General features: G+C 36.4%; 1 protein-coding gene across 1 annotated transcript; it reads left to right on the top strand.

Annotated features, from left to right (window-relative positions):
• Positions 1–10,686: 10,686 nt before the first annotated feature.
• On the top strand, positions 10,687–15,772 carry LOC143588255 (LRR receptor-like serine/threonine-protein kinase GHR1). Its single transcript, XM_077069315.1, has 3 exons — positions 10,687–12,150; positions 12,544–14,073; positions 14,938–15,772. The coding sequence occupies exons 1-3, from the start codon at positions 11,097–11,099 to the stop codon at positions 15,522–15,524; spliced, it is 3,171 nt and encodes a 1,056-aa protein (XP_076925430.1). The 5' UTR covers positions 10,687–11,096; the 3' UTR covers positions 15,525–15,772.
• Positions 15,773–16,262: the final 490 nt, after the last annotated feature.

Raw genomic sequence — 16,262 nt, 5'->3', positions numbered from 1 at the left:
TCTAGTATGTTTTGCCTTTGAACAAGAATCGCACACTTTATTGAAAGAAACATTACTAAGAAAATTAATTCGAGTGAGTTTTTCACAAGAAGCGTGGCCCAATCTTTTATGCCATGTGTGTACTATCGTCATCATAGATTTTCTGACTTTTACAAGCATCGTCGTTCGGTATAGACCATTCCTACACTCACCTGCACCAATCAAGCTCCTCGTGTGAAGTTTCTGTATAACACAAAAATCAGGGGAAAACATTATGGCAGTTTGGAGGTCTTTACTCAACCGACTAATCGACAAAAGGTTACAGGTAAATTTGGGAATCTGTAAAACCCCTTTTAGTTTAGTTCCTCCCGGTAAGAGACATTCTCCTTTTCCTTCAACGGGTTTCGCATTCCCATTCGGAATGATAACCGGGATCTCATTCTGATTTTTAGTTTTGTTTTCAAGAATATCGGCGTTAAAGGTGATATGCTCGGTAGAGCCCGAGTCAATTACCCAATCATCACTGATATACAATTATTTATATATGTTTTCTGATAATAATTTTTCATTTCCGCTTAGAATTGATATATCACTAACTAAATGAAGTTTTGTAGGTCTCGGGTGCGATAAACAGTCGAAAAGGAGCTTAAACGAGTTAAAACAAAGAATCGTGACGAAGCAGGGTTAAACCAGAATGAAATAGTAGAAGAACCATCGAGCCGGCTAAGAACCGGAGAAGGTGGAGCTGGTCGCGTCACGCGAGGAGGAAGAGCATCATGGTCGCGTGAAGCGACGATGATTATATATGTGGTCGCGTTATGCAGCCTTAAAAGGCATCATGGTCTCGTGGTGCGACGATCCCCTTTTTCTAGAAGTTTCTGCCGTGTGGATGGATTTTTGAGCCTTAATCACTATATAAACATCATTGACCTTACTCCTAGTAAGTAAGACGAACCAGAGCCGAATTTGGAGTTTCTTGGAGCTTAGGATTGCAATATTTGACGGTTTATGCAAGGAATCACCTGGTGAATCGCTACTTATTCAAGATCGAAGACTACGGGTTTTATCTCCTTTGATCTTTCATTTCTATTATTTTCACCATGATTTCTTTTATTATTGTTTTGTTTGATTTTAAGATGCTAGACTAAACATTATAGACTTCCTAGGCTTATGATCCATCGTTGATGTTTTGATTTTAATTGAAAAATTTCTTTTCGTTATGGTTTTATGATTCAATAAACTTTGATCTTATTTGATTGATGCGTATGTGTACTTGGTTTTGGTTGTTCTAGTTTTATTATTCCACATAATCCTTGGTGACTGTTTCATATATAGGGTTTTGTTAGGTCATCTATTGTGTGTTTTTGACTAGTTTATGATTAAATTCGAATAAGATCATAGGAATAATATTATAGTTAAACGAATAAAAGTGTGCTGCTAACCTAGAAAGTTGATTAGGATTATTAGATGTAGTTCTTCGTAAGGAGTCAGTTTAGGTTTGATTAATTAACATTGTCTAACGAGTCAATTGAGTTTATTAAATTACCTTTGCTTTCCGAGTTGTAAGGTATGATTTCACTATAAAGGTATTTTTTCATAATTAAATAGATAACCGTAATGGAGTCTAATTTATAAAATTGGTGTGTATTAAAACTTATTAGAAACCCATAGGTGTCTTCTTGAGAATGGTCAGATGTCCTATTTGGGTTTTCTTTTAGGTGTCTATTTCACGATCTGTTCTATAACTACTATTTTTCAACTATTTGATAACTGAAACTTTGGGGATTCCAACCTACGTGGTTTTTCATTGTCATCTGAATCACTCAAACTATTTGTCTTGTGTTTTATTAATAGTTTTCTCTTAATTTGTTAATTTATTAGTTTAACATTTAATTACATTACAACCCCCTTTAAACAAATATAAAATAAATACTCGGATCAGTCATTTGAGTATAATTAGTTAATTTACGCAATTTAAAGAGTCTGTGGGTTTCGTTATCCGGACTTACTAAACTGTACTAGAGTCGACGGGTACACTTGCCGGTTAGTAGTTTTAGTTAAGTTTAAGAGTCTAAAATTTGTTACTTAGTGTCTAGATTAGCGTGTTTTTATTTGACTACTTTTAGCACATCAATCACTATTGTTTTTAACCTTTTCTACCATACACGCCAGGGGTGTCTTACTGTCTTTGCTTGCACATTCATTTTTTGCAAAATGCTTCAAAATCATATCATATTGTTAATTCCTTAAACCTGGAATGAGACTCGAGATTCTCTCGATGCAGGCTGATTTAGGTTTGTTTTCTTCTCGTCGGCCATGCATGAAGGCAGTCGCTTCAGTCGACATCGTTGACAAAGAATAAGGAGGATTGATTAGGGTGTGGTTTAGGGTTAACGCTGCTCTGATGCCATCAAGAGATTGATGGTTCAAGGAGTATATATTATTGAATATTTCTTCATGATTTTCATAATACAAAAGTAAGGTTTAAATAAAAATACAGATTGTGTAAAAATGGAGAATACTAAAAGCAAAGCTAATTATAAGGCAAGACAAAAGGAGGTGACTAAGGGATAATATATAGAAAGGATTTGGATTCCAATATTTATACCATTAGACTTACTTTTATACCGTCGGCTATCATTTTAAAAGAGAAAATCGGCGTCTAACTTGATTTAAGGGAGAACCAACCGTATATACAATTGACATTTTAAAAGGTTTTTAATTTTTTTATATAAAATTTATATTAGTTACTACAAAGTGATTACAATAAAATGGTAGGCAAACGGACAACAAGCTACGCCGCACCCCCTTTTAAATTTTGCTTGAATTAGGGTGTGTTTGGGATTCCTTATTCAAGTCCAAAGGGACTTCTTGTAAAAAGGACTTTTAACATATGACTTTTTGAAAAGGAGTTTTCAAAGAAAGTGTTTGGATTAACTTCTAAGCAATAAGTCAATAAGTTGTTGTACATCATGAAACCGGACAAACGAACGGATTTTGTTCTTGATAATGATAGAGACGGGTGCGGTATAAATAAACGATCGAAAAAAAGTATAAAAATAATATAAAGGATAGTGAACGACTCCGTAATCAGTAATAAAAGATTGATGATATTAGACGAACTGATCCCATCCAATGTGAGCTCCCCTTGGGTGGTGGTTTACACACTAGAAAAACAAAGACAACATAGTCCATATTTATAGCTAAACAATAAACATTCTAGAAGTTTTCTCCCGTTGAAGTTAAACGTGTGCACCGAAGTTCTCGTCTCGGATCCAGAATTCACGCCAACTTTAAGTAATCGCTTGACATAAATATATAATACAAGTTTCGCCATATTGATATTGTAAGTCACAAATTCTTGGCCTTACAGTTGTTTTAAAAATATATTGACTTACCTTATTAATGTAAAATGACAAAAAAATGACATTTTTAAATTGTTTTTTTTAAATGTTTAGGATTGTAGTTGAGAAAGGTGTAATGGGTAATACTTATCCTCATCAAACTTGAATGTTCAAAAAGTTGGAATTTCTTAACTTTTCAAAAACCTTATTTTTACACTATTTAAGAAGTTAAAATCTAAATGAACTTATAGGTTACCAAACACCTTTTAAAATATTAACTTATACCAAAAGTTAAAATTAGGGGTGTTCAAGAAATCCGAACCGAAACCGAAACCCAAATAAACCGATCCGAATTCTTATTCGGATATTCGGATCGGATCAATCCGAATATCCGAATAACTAATTCGGATTCGGATCGGATTCAGATATGGAATTTGAAAAAATTCGGATTGTTCAGATTATTCGGATATCCGTTTAATCGGAATAAAAAACATGTTTTTAGTGGTATTTTCCGGTTTGGTATATTTATTAGACTATTATTTGAAGTTTAAAATTTAAATTTGTGTTAAGAGTAATTCGTATTTTTTGGTTTGTATGTTTATTGTGATTCTAAACTATTAAATGTTAGGAACAAAAAAATACGAAATTTTAGGTTTATTTCGGATTATTCGGATATTATCCGAATCTGATCCGAATTGAATTCGGATATATTCGGATCGGATATGAATATTCCTAATTCGGATCGGATTTCGGATAGGGTCCAAAAATTTTCAAATCCAAATAACCCGAATCGAATAATCCGTTATCCAATTCGATAAACACCCCTCATTAAAATTGACAAAGAAAGTTTCAACAAGGAATCCCAAAAACACCACCTTAATATTACAAAGATTTTAAGAATTTTCACTTTATTTTATCAAACATTATTCGTTGGCATCACCCGTTTGGCGGGCCCTCAAGCAGACACATTTGATTGTCCCCACTCACTCACCACCCCTTTAACCCTAACACCTACTCCGCCTCCCGTTATAAACTCCTGACGTAGACATCTTTCCGTTAACCTGCTACGTGACGTGGACCCTGCCCACGTTGTTTCCCATGTCCCTTGGTAACCATCACCTCTTTAACACGCGCGGACCCCACCCCCACACACATGTTTACATTTTATATGTTCTTACGTCCACTATAAAAAAACAAATCCACTCTTTGCTAGATTCAAAGCTATAACAACTGCTGTCCAATATGCATTGGAAGATGTACGTTCATCTGGACATTGTAAAACTTTCACTTGGCGCGTAAACCTTTTGTTTACTGGATAAATTTATGCTAGAAAACATAATTTCCCGCTTTTTGTTTAATTAATTGCTTTATACCACTTTAGCTAATTAATTAATTCAAGTATATTGAAAGTGCTTCCTTTTTTTTGTTTAATTTAATAGTTTATACCACTATTAACACTGTTTAGTTAATGAATTAATTTATTCAGAAATATTGAAAGTGCTTCCTTTCAAGGGTTAAAAGGTTTTTTAAAGGTTTAAATGTTTGTAATAATAATCTCGATTTGTTTAAACCACTCTTCTAACTCAATTTGAGTTTTATATATAAGGTTAGAGTTCAACCACTTAACAGTTTTTTACCTTGAGTTTTGACTTGAATTCAACTTTTCTATTGTTACTAAAGTTTTAACTACTTTTTTTATATTCTTAAGGCGAGCCGGAATATCAGCTAAAAAGGAAGCCCCCGTAAACTTCCTTACAGACCCCACGGAAGGGAGATCCACTCTACGACCTGGAGATTTGCTCGTCTTTGGTTGGGCCGAGGGAAAACACGCTTGTGTTGACCTCACAGTGGTATCTCCCTTAGCTGGTTTGAGGGATAATGGGTTTGTAGCTGGGCAAGCAGTGAAAACGGCTGAAACGAAGAAGGTGGAGAAACATGTTAAAGCCTGCGAAGAGAACCGACATGTTTTTGTCCCTTTGGCTTTTGATACATTTGGCTCCTTGGCACCGGAAGCTATCCGTTTCCTAACCAAGGTTCAACGGGTTGTGCATAGCAATGTGTCGACTCCAAAGGGGCAGAGGTATGTCTTTAGCAGGTTAGGGTTTGCAATTCAAAAAGGGGTGGCAGCGCAGCTTGTTGCCCGCCTACCTGCTATGTTGTTGTAATATATATGTTTCTATATAATGAAAGATTATCTAATTGTCTTCAAAAAAAAAATTATTGTAGGTTAGAGTGAAATTATTACTATTACCATTACTTTACTGATATTGTATATATAAGCTTTACTAATATTATATATATAAGCGAGAACTTTGATGCCGCAAGAGTTTGATGGGTCATTTGGCGGCACTTTAGTGGTCACTTTAGTATTTTTATTGTTTATGTTTTTGTTTTTTTAGTTCCGGTAACATAACGTAAATCAATCGAATATCAATTTGTTTTAGTTCCGGTATCGTTACAAACATGACGGTTGCCGGCCGAATTCGCGTAGACTCACCGTATTTTGTTTTAGTTCCGCGGTTGTAACGAACTTAACGGAAGCGACCAAATGCCAAATTGTTTTTTATTTAGTTATAATCATCGTAACAAACGCGACGAAGACCAACCGAATTTGCGTAGACTCGCCACCTCAACGCCCGAGATCAACAACGCTAAGGTTTTACCAATGCCCAAGTTTTACCAACCATCGTCATCCCATTGGTCAGCCTCAATTTTTTAATACTTTTTTCTGTTTTAGTTCTGATATATAAAACACGTAATCGAAACCGAAGGAATTCGCATCGACTTACCGTCCCAAAGCCCGGGCCGACAATGCTTGAATTTTACCAACACTTGAATTTTACCGATGTGCTATGACACAACGCACCGAGTAACACACTAGTTAATTTATAAAAATGAGCTTCAAGTTCAACTTGGTTTAAACTTTTAGTTGAACCAATTCTATATAGTTTGCGAGTACGTGGCTCGCTCACTCAAAACACTGTATTCTTTCTATCTAATTCGATACTTTATGCAACCAGCTAGTTAATTAATTTATTTCTTTACTTATATTGTTGAAATTTCTTTCTAAAACTTTTACCAGCCCATTTAAAAAAATGAATCATCTCCCTATTTCAATAAAGTAAACTAACCATGACACTAGACATCTTTTGATTAATTCTCACATTTTCCCCTCTAAAACTAATATCTTAACTAACCCTAATATATATAATAAATCAATAATTATTCACTTTTCTTTTACACTCTATTTATACTATATCTATATATTTTTATAAATATAATATTAACATATAATTTTACTATATATTCCAAAATACTTGGTGAAATATAAAAATCAACAACAAATTATGTTTGTCAAATATTGAAAATAATATAATTTTAAATGTTATCATTAACATATTGTACTATGTAAATCGTAGAAGATTGTAAAGAAACACAAAACTCTAATATACTTTCATTTTACAAAGTAATTTTTTCAATCATTAAATTATAAATATATACTTAAAAGTCGATCCATTTTTATTAAAATCAATTCATTGATATATTATTATTATTATTGTAGATTGTCATATAAATTTATAAATTATAAATATATGCTTTAAATCTATCAGCTTATTTTTTCGATGAATTTAGTAAACTATATATATGTTAAAATGTAATGATAACATATATCAAACACTTTTAGACATAACAAAGTTTATCATATTAATTTTTTTAGTTATTTTTATCAAGAATTGTTTTGGGTTTTTTGTGGAACTTAAATTTGATTTTTATGGGTCAAAAGTTGGTAAATAAATTGTTTGGTACAAGTTAACTACATTTATGTCAAAATTTGTTACGGGTCAAAAATGAGGAATCTAAGTATTTTAAAAGTTTGAAAATGCAAATAGACTTATCGTTAAATTTATTACGGGTTCAAAGTGTTGACTTGAAAATGTCAAACGGATGAAAGTTATAATTTTATACATGATTCAGGTTTCAAATTTATTTCAAGGGCATTTTTGGAAATAATCAAAAGGTTCAGGATTTGGCAAATTAACTATTTTTCCTTCGAATATAAGAAAAGATTGCGAACATTTTCGACATGCCACCCTCAGGCCCATCAATACTTCTAACTTTTATCAAATTTGAATTATTTGTGTCAGCATTAACTTTTCCTTCAATTATGATCAGAATTTTGCATGGGAATCATGTCATGCAAAACTATGCTCAAATGAAGCATAATTGAATGGATTAACGTGTTATTTTTATGTTGTCATTATGATAAAGTCAAAAGGCTCACTGAAACTTATCAAAGATATTCATGATTTAGCTTAGAAAAACATAGTTTTTGAAAAATATATGTCGTTACAATTTAATGTTCTCCTTTTCTTTGATATGTGGTAAATTGATAAATATATCAATAAAGGGAACGTTACTTCTGTATCTAAGCTGAGAGGTTATAACTGCTATCGTATAAAAAGTCTTGCTTCCGAAATTAGTTCATAACCAAAAATTTTTCAATTATACATATATGACCCTAATAATGAAATTTTCAATAGAAAGAGCGTTCTCGAGTACGTTTTTGCACGTAATTTTTTTAATGAAGTTCATTTAAAAAAAACTCATTTTGTGATATTGTAAGGCCCCGTTACCGGTAACCCTACTTTCGTGTTGGATTTACTCATAAACACAGTTCTAAATATCAGAGTTAATTAAAAACTTTACGCGGAATATAAAACTTTCATAAAACATTACATATCGATTCATAATCATGTCTTAAAACATTCCTCTTGTCTTTCAAAATCAAAACATAACTTATAAAACATATCAGATCTTCAGATGCCAGGCTTTAGTCTTCTGCCATGTGTCCTCCACTCAAGCCAGCTGTCTCAACCTACTCACCTGCGTGCATACTAAAAGTCAGCTACGCTGAGTGAGTTCTAGTTAATCATACAATACCATACAATACCTTATTACATACATACGTACTTAACCTCATAACTTTCTTTCATACACACATAAGTACTCATACCTTCATTCTTACTTACATACTTTCTTTCTTACTTACATACTTTCTTTTCATTCATAATCATACGTTTTAAAGAGCCTTTCGCCCTATAACCTCACAGATATTATAAGGGTCTGGTCCCTAACATCACAGATATTATAAGGGTCTGGTCCCTAACATCACAGATATTATTAGGGTCTGGTCCCTAACATCACAGATATTATTAGGGTCTGGTCCCTAACATCACAGATATTATTAGGGTCTGGTCCCTAACATCACAGATATTATTAGGGTCTGGTCCCTTGTTTTCGAATATTAGTAGGGTTCGATTCCCTCTTCGTTACCATACAACCATACATCATACCTCGAGTATTATTAGGGCTCGGTACCCTTTTCGTAACCATACAACCATACAACCGTCATTTCCTTCTTTTATTAACTTTATTACGTTCATACACATAAACATACATATCATACTTGCCATATTTATAACGTTACAATCTGACAGTACGTGCAATATCCGAAGATCGTTCACGAACCATCAAGCAATCATTCATACATATCACATATATCACATATGGCTTTATAACGTTACAACCTGACAGTACGTGCAATATCCGAAGATCGTTCACGAACCATCAAGCAATCATTCATACATATCACATATATCACATATGGCATACACTTATCACTTAGGATAAATGTATTAACAACACATCAAGTATGCACACAGCCCCGAAAATATAACAAGGAATGGGGCTAGAAACTCACCTGGATCCTGTTACGTTCGCCGTTGATCGTAATTCCTTTCTTTAACTGGGCTCGGCTAACTGTATAATATTTACACATATCAATTAACTACTACTACTAGTTTTGTATTTCTATCTATATATGACCCACAACGAACGGGGGTCCGGGGGCAGCGCCCCTGGCAGCAGGGTTCTAGGGGCGGCAGCCCCTAGCGGGGTCCAAGGGGCAGAGCCCCTGGCTGGGGTTAAGCTGCCAGGTCAGCTTGGAAAAATTTTATTTTCGATAACTGCCTTAACACATTTTCCATTAGGTTTTTAATTTATTTTCTAAGCGAACTTCACTTTAGGCGAAGTTAAACCTTAGGCGAACTTGGCTTCAGGCGAAGTTAAACCTTAGGCGAACTTGGCTTCAGGCGAAGTTAAACCTTAGGCGAACTTGGCTTTTAGGCGAAGTTAAACCTTAGGCGAACTTGGCTTTTAGGCGAAGTTAAACCTCAGGCGAACTTGGCTTTTAGGCGAAGTTACCATTTAGGCGAAGTTACCATTTCAGCGAAGTTGCCATCAGGCGAACTTGGCTTCAGGCGAACTTATCATCAGGCGAACTTGGCTTGCAGGCGAAGTTCATCAGGCGAACTTAGCTTGCAGGCGAAGTTCATCGCTTGAAGGCGAAGTTGCCCAGATGAAGGCGAATTTGTCGCGCTGCAGATCTGTTTGCCCATAACTCCTTCGTTTCTTAGCCAAATAACTCGATTTTGGTACCCACGGAATCGTATGATCGGCGCCTACAAATCCCAACCATCAAATCGGCCTAAAATCGACGTTTTAGGGGGATTTGGGCAGTTGTGTTTCGGGTCCGATTAACCCGTCAAATCCTAACCATTTTCAGTAATATTAGTTTTGCGGGATTAGTTCTTACCTTTCCAACTCAGATCTACCAGCAAAATCTCGGGTCTCGACTTCGGATCTCGGTCGGTTATGTGTGTGCTTTTGAGTGTGTAAAAGAGAAAGATGGAAATAAAATGATATCTTGGGCTTGGGATGGGTATTTATAAGCCCACGGACCCAAGGCCCATTCTCATTTAACCCATCTTACGTAATCTAAGCCCATGACCCGTTCCTTACTCGACATTAAATAACTAAAACGTGAAATCACTAAACATAACTTTCTTTTATTTAACATTATAAAAATTTTAGGATGTTACAGATATAAATAAAATCAATTTATGTACACATAATATAGATATAAACATAGATGTAATACATTTTTTTATATACGTTATGTAACTATTTGCTTTATTTGTAATTTTATAACTTGAATCACCCCGTGTATGACACGGGCTCTAAAACTAGTTAAAGTTTATATAACATTTCATACAAGATTTAACTATTATCTCATAAATGAATTTATTCTATTCATCAACTTAAGTAAGAACATTAATTAAATATTAGAATTACATAATTGGCATATTAAATGAACTAGATGAATAGCTTTCTCAACAATTAATGAGGATCTAATTTATGTCTCGTTACATCACCCAAAATATGTATCTTATCATTTTTGCATTTTAAGTTGCATAAAAAATTAAAAACCCATTAACAATTTGTTTTTTCGAATATAGTAAATTTTAGTAATTTCAATTTCTTTTAAACTTAAGGTACTAAACCATATTTTTTTTAGTAAATATACATTATACTTTCCAAAATATAACCAAAAAGGGAAAAAGAATTAAAAATTAAAAAGAATTCTTTATCCCAAAAGAAAGAAGAAAGGAAAGCACCAAAAGCCCGTTTCACAATTCCATTTCCACCCTTAAATTATCACTCTCACTACACACTCTTCACTCTACTTTTTCTTCTGCCGCCGTGCACCACCACCGTCAAATCTCTTAAAACTTGTACGGTACCCTAAATCTCACAAAACAAAACCCATTTCCTGCTTTATGAAGAAGTTATTATCAGTCACTTAGGGTATATATATATATATATTATAAAAACATTCAGCTCAAAATCTCATTGAGCTAAAAGAAAAACATAATGTTTAGGGTTTCATTGTTATTATTACTTTATGTTGTTGTGTTCATCAGTTGCACCACTAGTCAACTCCCTTCACAGGACATCCTAGCATTGTTAGAATTCAAGAAGGGAATCAAACACGACCCGACCGGGTTCGTGCTCGGCTCCTGGAACGAGGAATCCATCGACTTCAACGGCTGCCCGTCTTCGTGGAACGGAATCATGTGTAACGGCGGCAATGTGGCCGGTGTGGTCCTCGATAACCTCTCCCTGTCTGCGGATGTTGATTTGAATGTGTTTGCTAATCTTACTAAGCTTCTTAAGCTTTCCATTTCCAACAATTCCATTTCGGGCAGCTTTATGACTAGCTTAGGGGGAATGCTTGAGTTTTTGGATGTCTCCGATAATCTATTCGATTCGGTTTTGCCTAATGATATCGGGAAAGCGCTGAGCTTGAAGAACATCTCCTTGGCCGGGAATAATTTCTCCGGGGGTATACCCGGTTGGGTTTCGGGCCTTAGCTCCATACAGTCGTTGGATTTGAGTAGGAACTCCTTTTCTGGCCCCATTCCACGGGACTTGGCTCAGTTGAACAATTTGGTTTATCTGGATTTGTCGGATAACAGGTTAACGAAGAGCATACCGAAGGGGTTTCAGAATATAGAGGTTCTTGATTTGCACGGGAATATGCTCGATGGCGAGCTGGATCCCGAATTCTTGCTGTTAACGGCTGCGACCCGGGTTGATTTTAGTGGGAACTCGCTTGTGAGTTCAGGTGGGAATGGTAAGTTTTTCGGTGGGCTTTCTGAGAGTGTCAAGTATTTGAATCTTAGCCGGAATCGGTTGACCGGGTCTTTGGTTAGTGGTGGTGTGGCTGAGATGCTCGGGAGCTTGGTCGCGCTGGATTTGAGCTATAATCAGTTGTCGGGTGAACTCCCGAGTTTTAACTTTGCTTATGATCTGCAGGTTCTGAAGTTGTCGAATAACCGGTTTTCTGGGTTCTTTCCAAACGATCTTTTGAAAGGCGATTCGTTGGTTTTAACCGAATTGGACTTGAGTGGCAATAACCTCACAGGTGATTATTTAGTTATAGTTGTTTATATGTGTGTATTTTGGAGAGGTGGCAATTTCAGACATGACCCGAACACAACACAGATATTAAACAGTTTAGAAATCAGGTTGTGTTCGGGTTTACCTGTTTAATTAAACGGGTCTGTTTGGGTTAACACATTCCACCTTCTTTTTAAACAGATTAACCCGTTTAACCTTTTTTTTTGAGAACCCACCTACTTAATTTACACGTTTACAACTTGGTTATCACCTGCTAACCTATTTGACACGTTTAGATAAATGGTTAAACCGGCTGTGTTCGGGTCGAACAGTTTAACCTGCCAACATGTTAGCCACTAACCCGACACGATTGACTAGTATTGACTTTAACGATTTAAGCTTGTGATCAAATTTGCAGGGCCAATCAGTATGATAATGTCAACATCACTTCAGGCTCTTAATTTATCCAGTAACGGGCTCACAGGCGAGCTTCCATTGGTGACAGGTGGATGTCTCGTTCTTGATCTATCAAACAACAACTTTGAAGGAAATTTGACCAAATTGGTCAAATGGGGCAACCTTGAGTATCTTGACCTGAGTCAAAACCGTTTAACCGGCCCATTTCCTGAAGTCACAACCCAGTTCTTGAGACTGAACCACTTGAACCTCTCACGTAACTCACTCGATTCCTCGATTCCTAAAGCAATCACCCAATTTCCCAAATTAACAGTCCTTGATCTCGGGTTCAATCGGTTCGATGGCCCGTTTCCAAACAGGTTAATCTTTATTCCCACGTTACAACAACTTCACCTTCAAAGTAACAAACTTTCAGGCCGAATCGATTTGTTTTCTTCTTCTTTTGTATCCAACGTTTCCAGCATTCGGGTTCTTGACGTTTCCAATAATCAGCTCGGTGGCGAGTTCCCTGAGGTGATCGACTTGTTGACCGGGCTTCAGTTTCTTGACATCTCGGGAAACAATTTCTCTGGTTCGTTACCGTCATCTTTAACCGAGCTCACGGGCCTCGTTTCTTTAGATATTTCCCAAAACCACTTCACGGGCCCATTGTTAAACAATCTAACTGACGGGTTAACAAGTTTTAACGCGTCGTATAACGACCTTTCAGGTGTCGTTCCTGATAATTTGAGGAAGTTTCCAGAATCTTCGTTCTTTCCTGGGAACTCTGAGTTACAGTTTCCGAACCCCCCTGCGGGCCCAAACACACGAGGCACATCGGGCCGGAAGAAGCCCATTAAGACTGTGTTTAAAGTGTTGGTGATCGTTGCGTGTGTTATTGCAGTTGTGATATTAATCCTTTTAGCGGTTTTCATTCATTACATGCGGGTTTCGCGAAGGCCGGTTCCTCAACTTGTCGCCACGAAAGACGTGCACCGCCAGCCTGCCACAGGAAGTGGCGGCGCAACAGTTATTTCTGCTGGAGAAATTGCGGCCTCACGAAAAGAGTCGTCATCGGATACAGTCACACCCGAAAAGCTCGGTGGCGGGGCGGTGCCAAGTTTTTCGCCGTCTAAAACAAGCGGGTTTTCGTACTCACCGGATTCTGGTGACTCGTACACGGTTGAAAACCTCTCTGGACTTGATGTGAGGTCACCCGATCGGTTAGCGGGTGAGCTTTACTTTCTTGATGACACAGTGTCGTTTACACCCGAGGAGTTATCACGGGCCCCAGCTGAGGTTTTGGGCCGGAGTAGTCACGGGACTTCGTATCGAACCACACTTGATAACGGGCTTCCGTTGACGGTTAAATGGTTAAGAGAAGGGGTTGCTAAACAGAGGAAGGACTTTGCTAAAGAGGCCAAAAAGTTTGCTAATATTCGACACCCGAACGTTGTCGGGTTACGAGGGTATTACTGGGGGCCCACACAGTATGAAAAACTGATTCTTTCGGATTTTATTTCTCCCGGAAGCCTTGCGAGTTTTCTATATGGTATGAATCTTGTTCTTAAACCGTTTTGCTAATTAACGTGGGTGTTAAACGGGTCGTGTTGTGCTTGTGGGTTGGCGGGTGAAACCCGGATATCTGACACCAACACGACATGTTTAACCTGATATATTTTCTTTGTTCTTTTTTAGGTTTTGCATATTAATAAAAGTTGCAAATGATGTATATAAAAAATTACTTTTAAGTTATAAAAGTTGATGTCTAAGTGACATTTAGATTTTTTTTTTCTTAAGTTATTATTTTGGCGTAAAATACCGGACCATTTTAAATAATACTATAAAATTACATTAAAAAAACTAAATGGGTTACATGTGTCAACCCGAATACAACCTATTTTCAGCAACAAGTGTTCAACTGGCCCAACAATTTTAAATTATGACGTAAAAACACATTAAAAAAACTACAAAAGTAAATGGGTTAAGCGAATTAACCCATAACGTGACAACCCGTTATGTAAACGTGTTCGACCTAAAACTGATCCAACCATTGTAAATTATAACATTCTTAACACATTTAAGCACTAAAAAGGTAAGTTGGTTGAATGGGTCAGTTTGAACACAACCAATTTAGTTGAACGTGTTTGCGAGTGAACCCAAAACTGAACCAACCATTTTTAATTGTAACATAAAAGCACATTAAAAAAAAAAACTAAAAGATAAATAGGTTAAATGGGTCTACTTGAACACAAACTGTTTTAGCAGCATGAGTTCGACCTGAAATTAACCTGTACGCGTTGAACTAAACCCAAACCCACGAGACTTGTGCCGAGCCATAGATTCTTACCACCACTAATTACATTTGTTGATCATTTTAAAGTTAATCGAGTTAAATAACGTTTTGTGTACGCAGATCGACCAGGAAGAAAAGGCCCGCCTTTATCATGGGCACAAAGGTTAAAAATTGCAGTTGACATCGCACGCGGTCTAAACTACCTCCACTTTGACCGCGCAATTCCACATGGGAACCTAAAGTCAACCAACATCTTACTAGACGGTCCAGACTTAAACGCGCGTGTAGCTGATTACTGTCTCCACCGTCTAATGACCCAAGCGGGAACCATAGAACAGATTCTTGATGCGGGTGTGTTAGGCTACCGAGCACCTGAGCTAGCCGCGTCCAAACGTCCGGTCCCCTCGTTCAAGTCAGATATTTATGCATTTGGAGTGATATTATTGGAGCTTTTAACTGGGAAGTGTGCAGGCGATGTGGTGTCGAGTGAAGACGGTGGCGGGGTTGATTTAAACGACTGGGTTTGGTTGAAGGTGGCGGAAGGACGTGGGCCCGATTGTTTTGATGCGGTTTTAATAACCGAAATGGGAACACCGGCTGCGGATAAGGGGATGAAGGAGTTGCTTGGGATCGCGTTAAGGTGTATAAGGCCGCTTTCTGAGCGGCCCGGGATCAAGACGGTCTACGAGGATCTTTCGTCTATATAGGTTGTTAGATTTTGGTTTTTGTTTAACTTAGATTAGGGATTGGACTTGGGGGATCAATGGTTTATTGGTTCTTGTTTTTATGTTTTTGGTAATTTCTGAATGAATGAATGTATGTTCTTGGGTTTTGGTAGTTTCTGAATGTATGTTGGTTTTTTTTGTTGAAAAGAAGGTAATGTTTGAAAATTTAGTTTAAATTTATTGCATGTTTCGGGGATTTAGGGACCGATTAATAAGAGCTTTTCTAAGCACACCGGTGTGGCTAGAAAACCGCCACTTAAAAGTCTATTTGTGGCATATATGTGTTTTCTATAAAGATGTGTTTTTTTGTCTTTTTTAACCGTGGCTTATAGCTCTATATGTGTCATATGTGGTTTTTAATAAGACGTGTCCTTTTTTGTCTTTTTATGTTTAATGTTTGTTTTAGTTTTAATTAAATTTTATTTTTTTTATTATTGTTTTTTATTTTGTTGTTTTATTAAAAAAAGATTTTTTTGTTGAGAATCTTTATCAAGAATTATAAAAATTATAACGAAGCAATGTAAATAAATGATATATATATACACACAACCATTACAAGTTTGTACAAATAATAACAAAATGTAGAAATCTATCTAAATGACAGCGTCACTAGCGTGCTAACTGGCGATGCTTACATCTTATGATTATGTGACGATAAAAAACACAAACCACCACAACGTTCTGATCATGAAGTGAGCACATCGAGCATTAGGCGCGGTC

Source organism: Bidens hawaiensis, unplaced genomic scaffold (assembly GCF_021521415.1).
Source record: "Bidens hawaiensis isolate Kalapana, Puna unplaced genomic scaffold, B.hawaiensis_p1.1 tig00036286_1, whole genome shotgun sequence".
Classification (NCBI taxonomy): Eukaryota; Viridiplantae; Streptophyta; class Magnoliopsida; order Asterales; family Asteraceae; genus Bidens; species Bidens hawaiensis.
Note: the sequence above shows the minus strand (reverse complement) of the source record. Positions and strands in the feature narration are given on the sequence as shown.

What these genes read in the sequence shown, in the direction of transcription:
- LOC143588255 (XM_077069315.1), top strand. Translation starts at nt 11,097, where the DNA reads ATGTTTAGGGTTTCATTGTTATTATTACTTTATGTTGTTGTGTTCATC. An exon ending in GAGTGGCAATAACCTCACAG is followed by an intron (nt 12,151 to 12,543) that starts GTGATTATTTAG and finishes TCAAATTTGCAG; the next exon opens with GGCCAATCAGTATGATAATG. An exon ending in CCTTGCGAGTTTTCTATATG is followed by an intron (nt 14,074 to 14,937) that starts GTATGAATCTTG and finishes TTGTGTACGCAG; the next exon opens with ATCGACCAGGAAGAAAAGGC.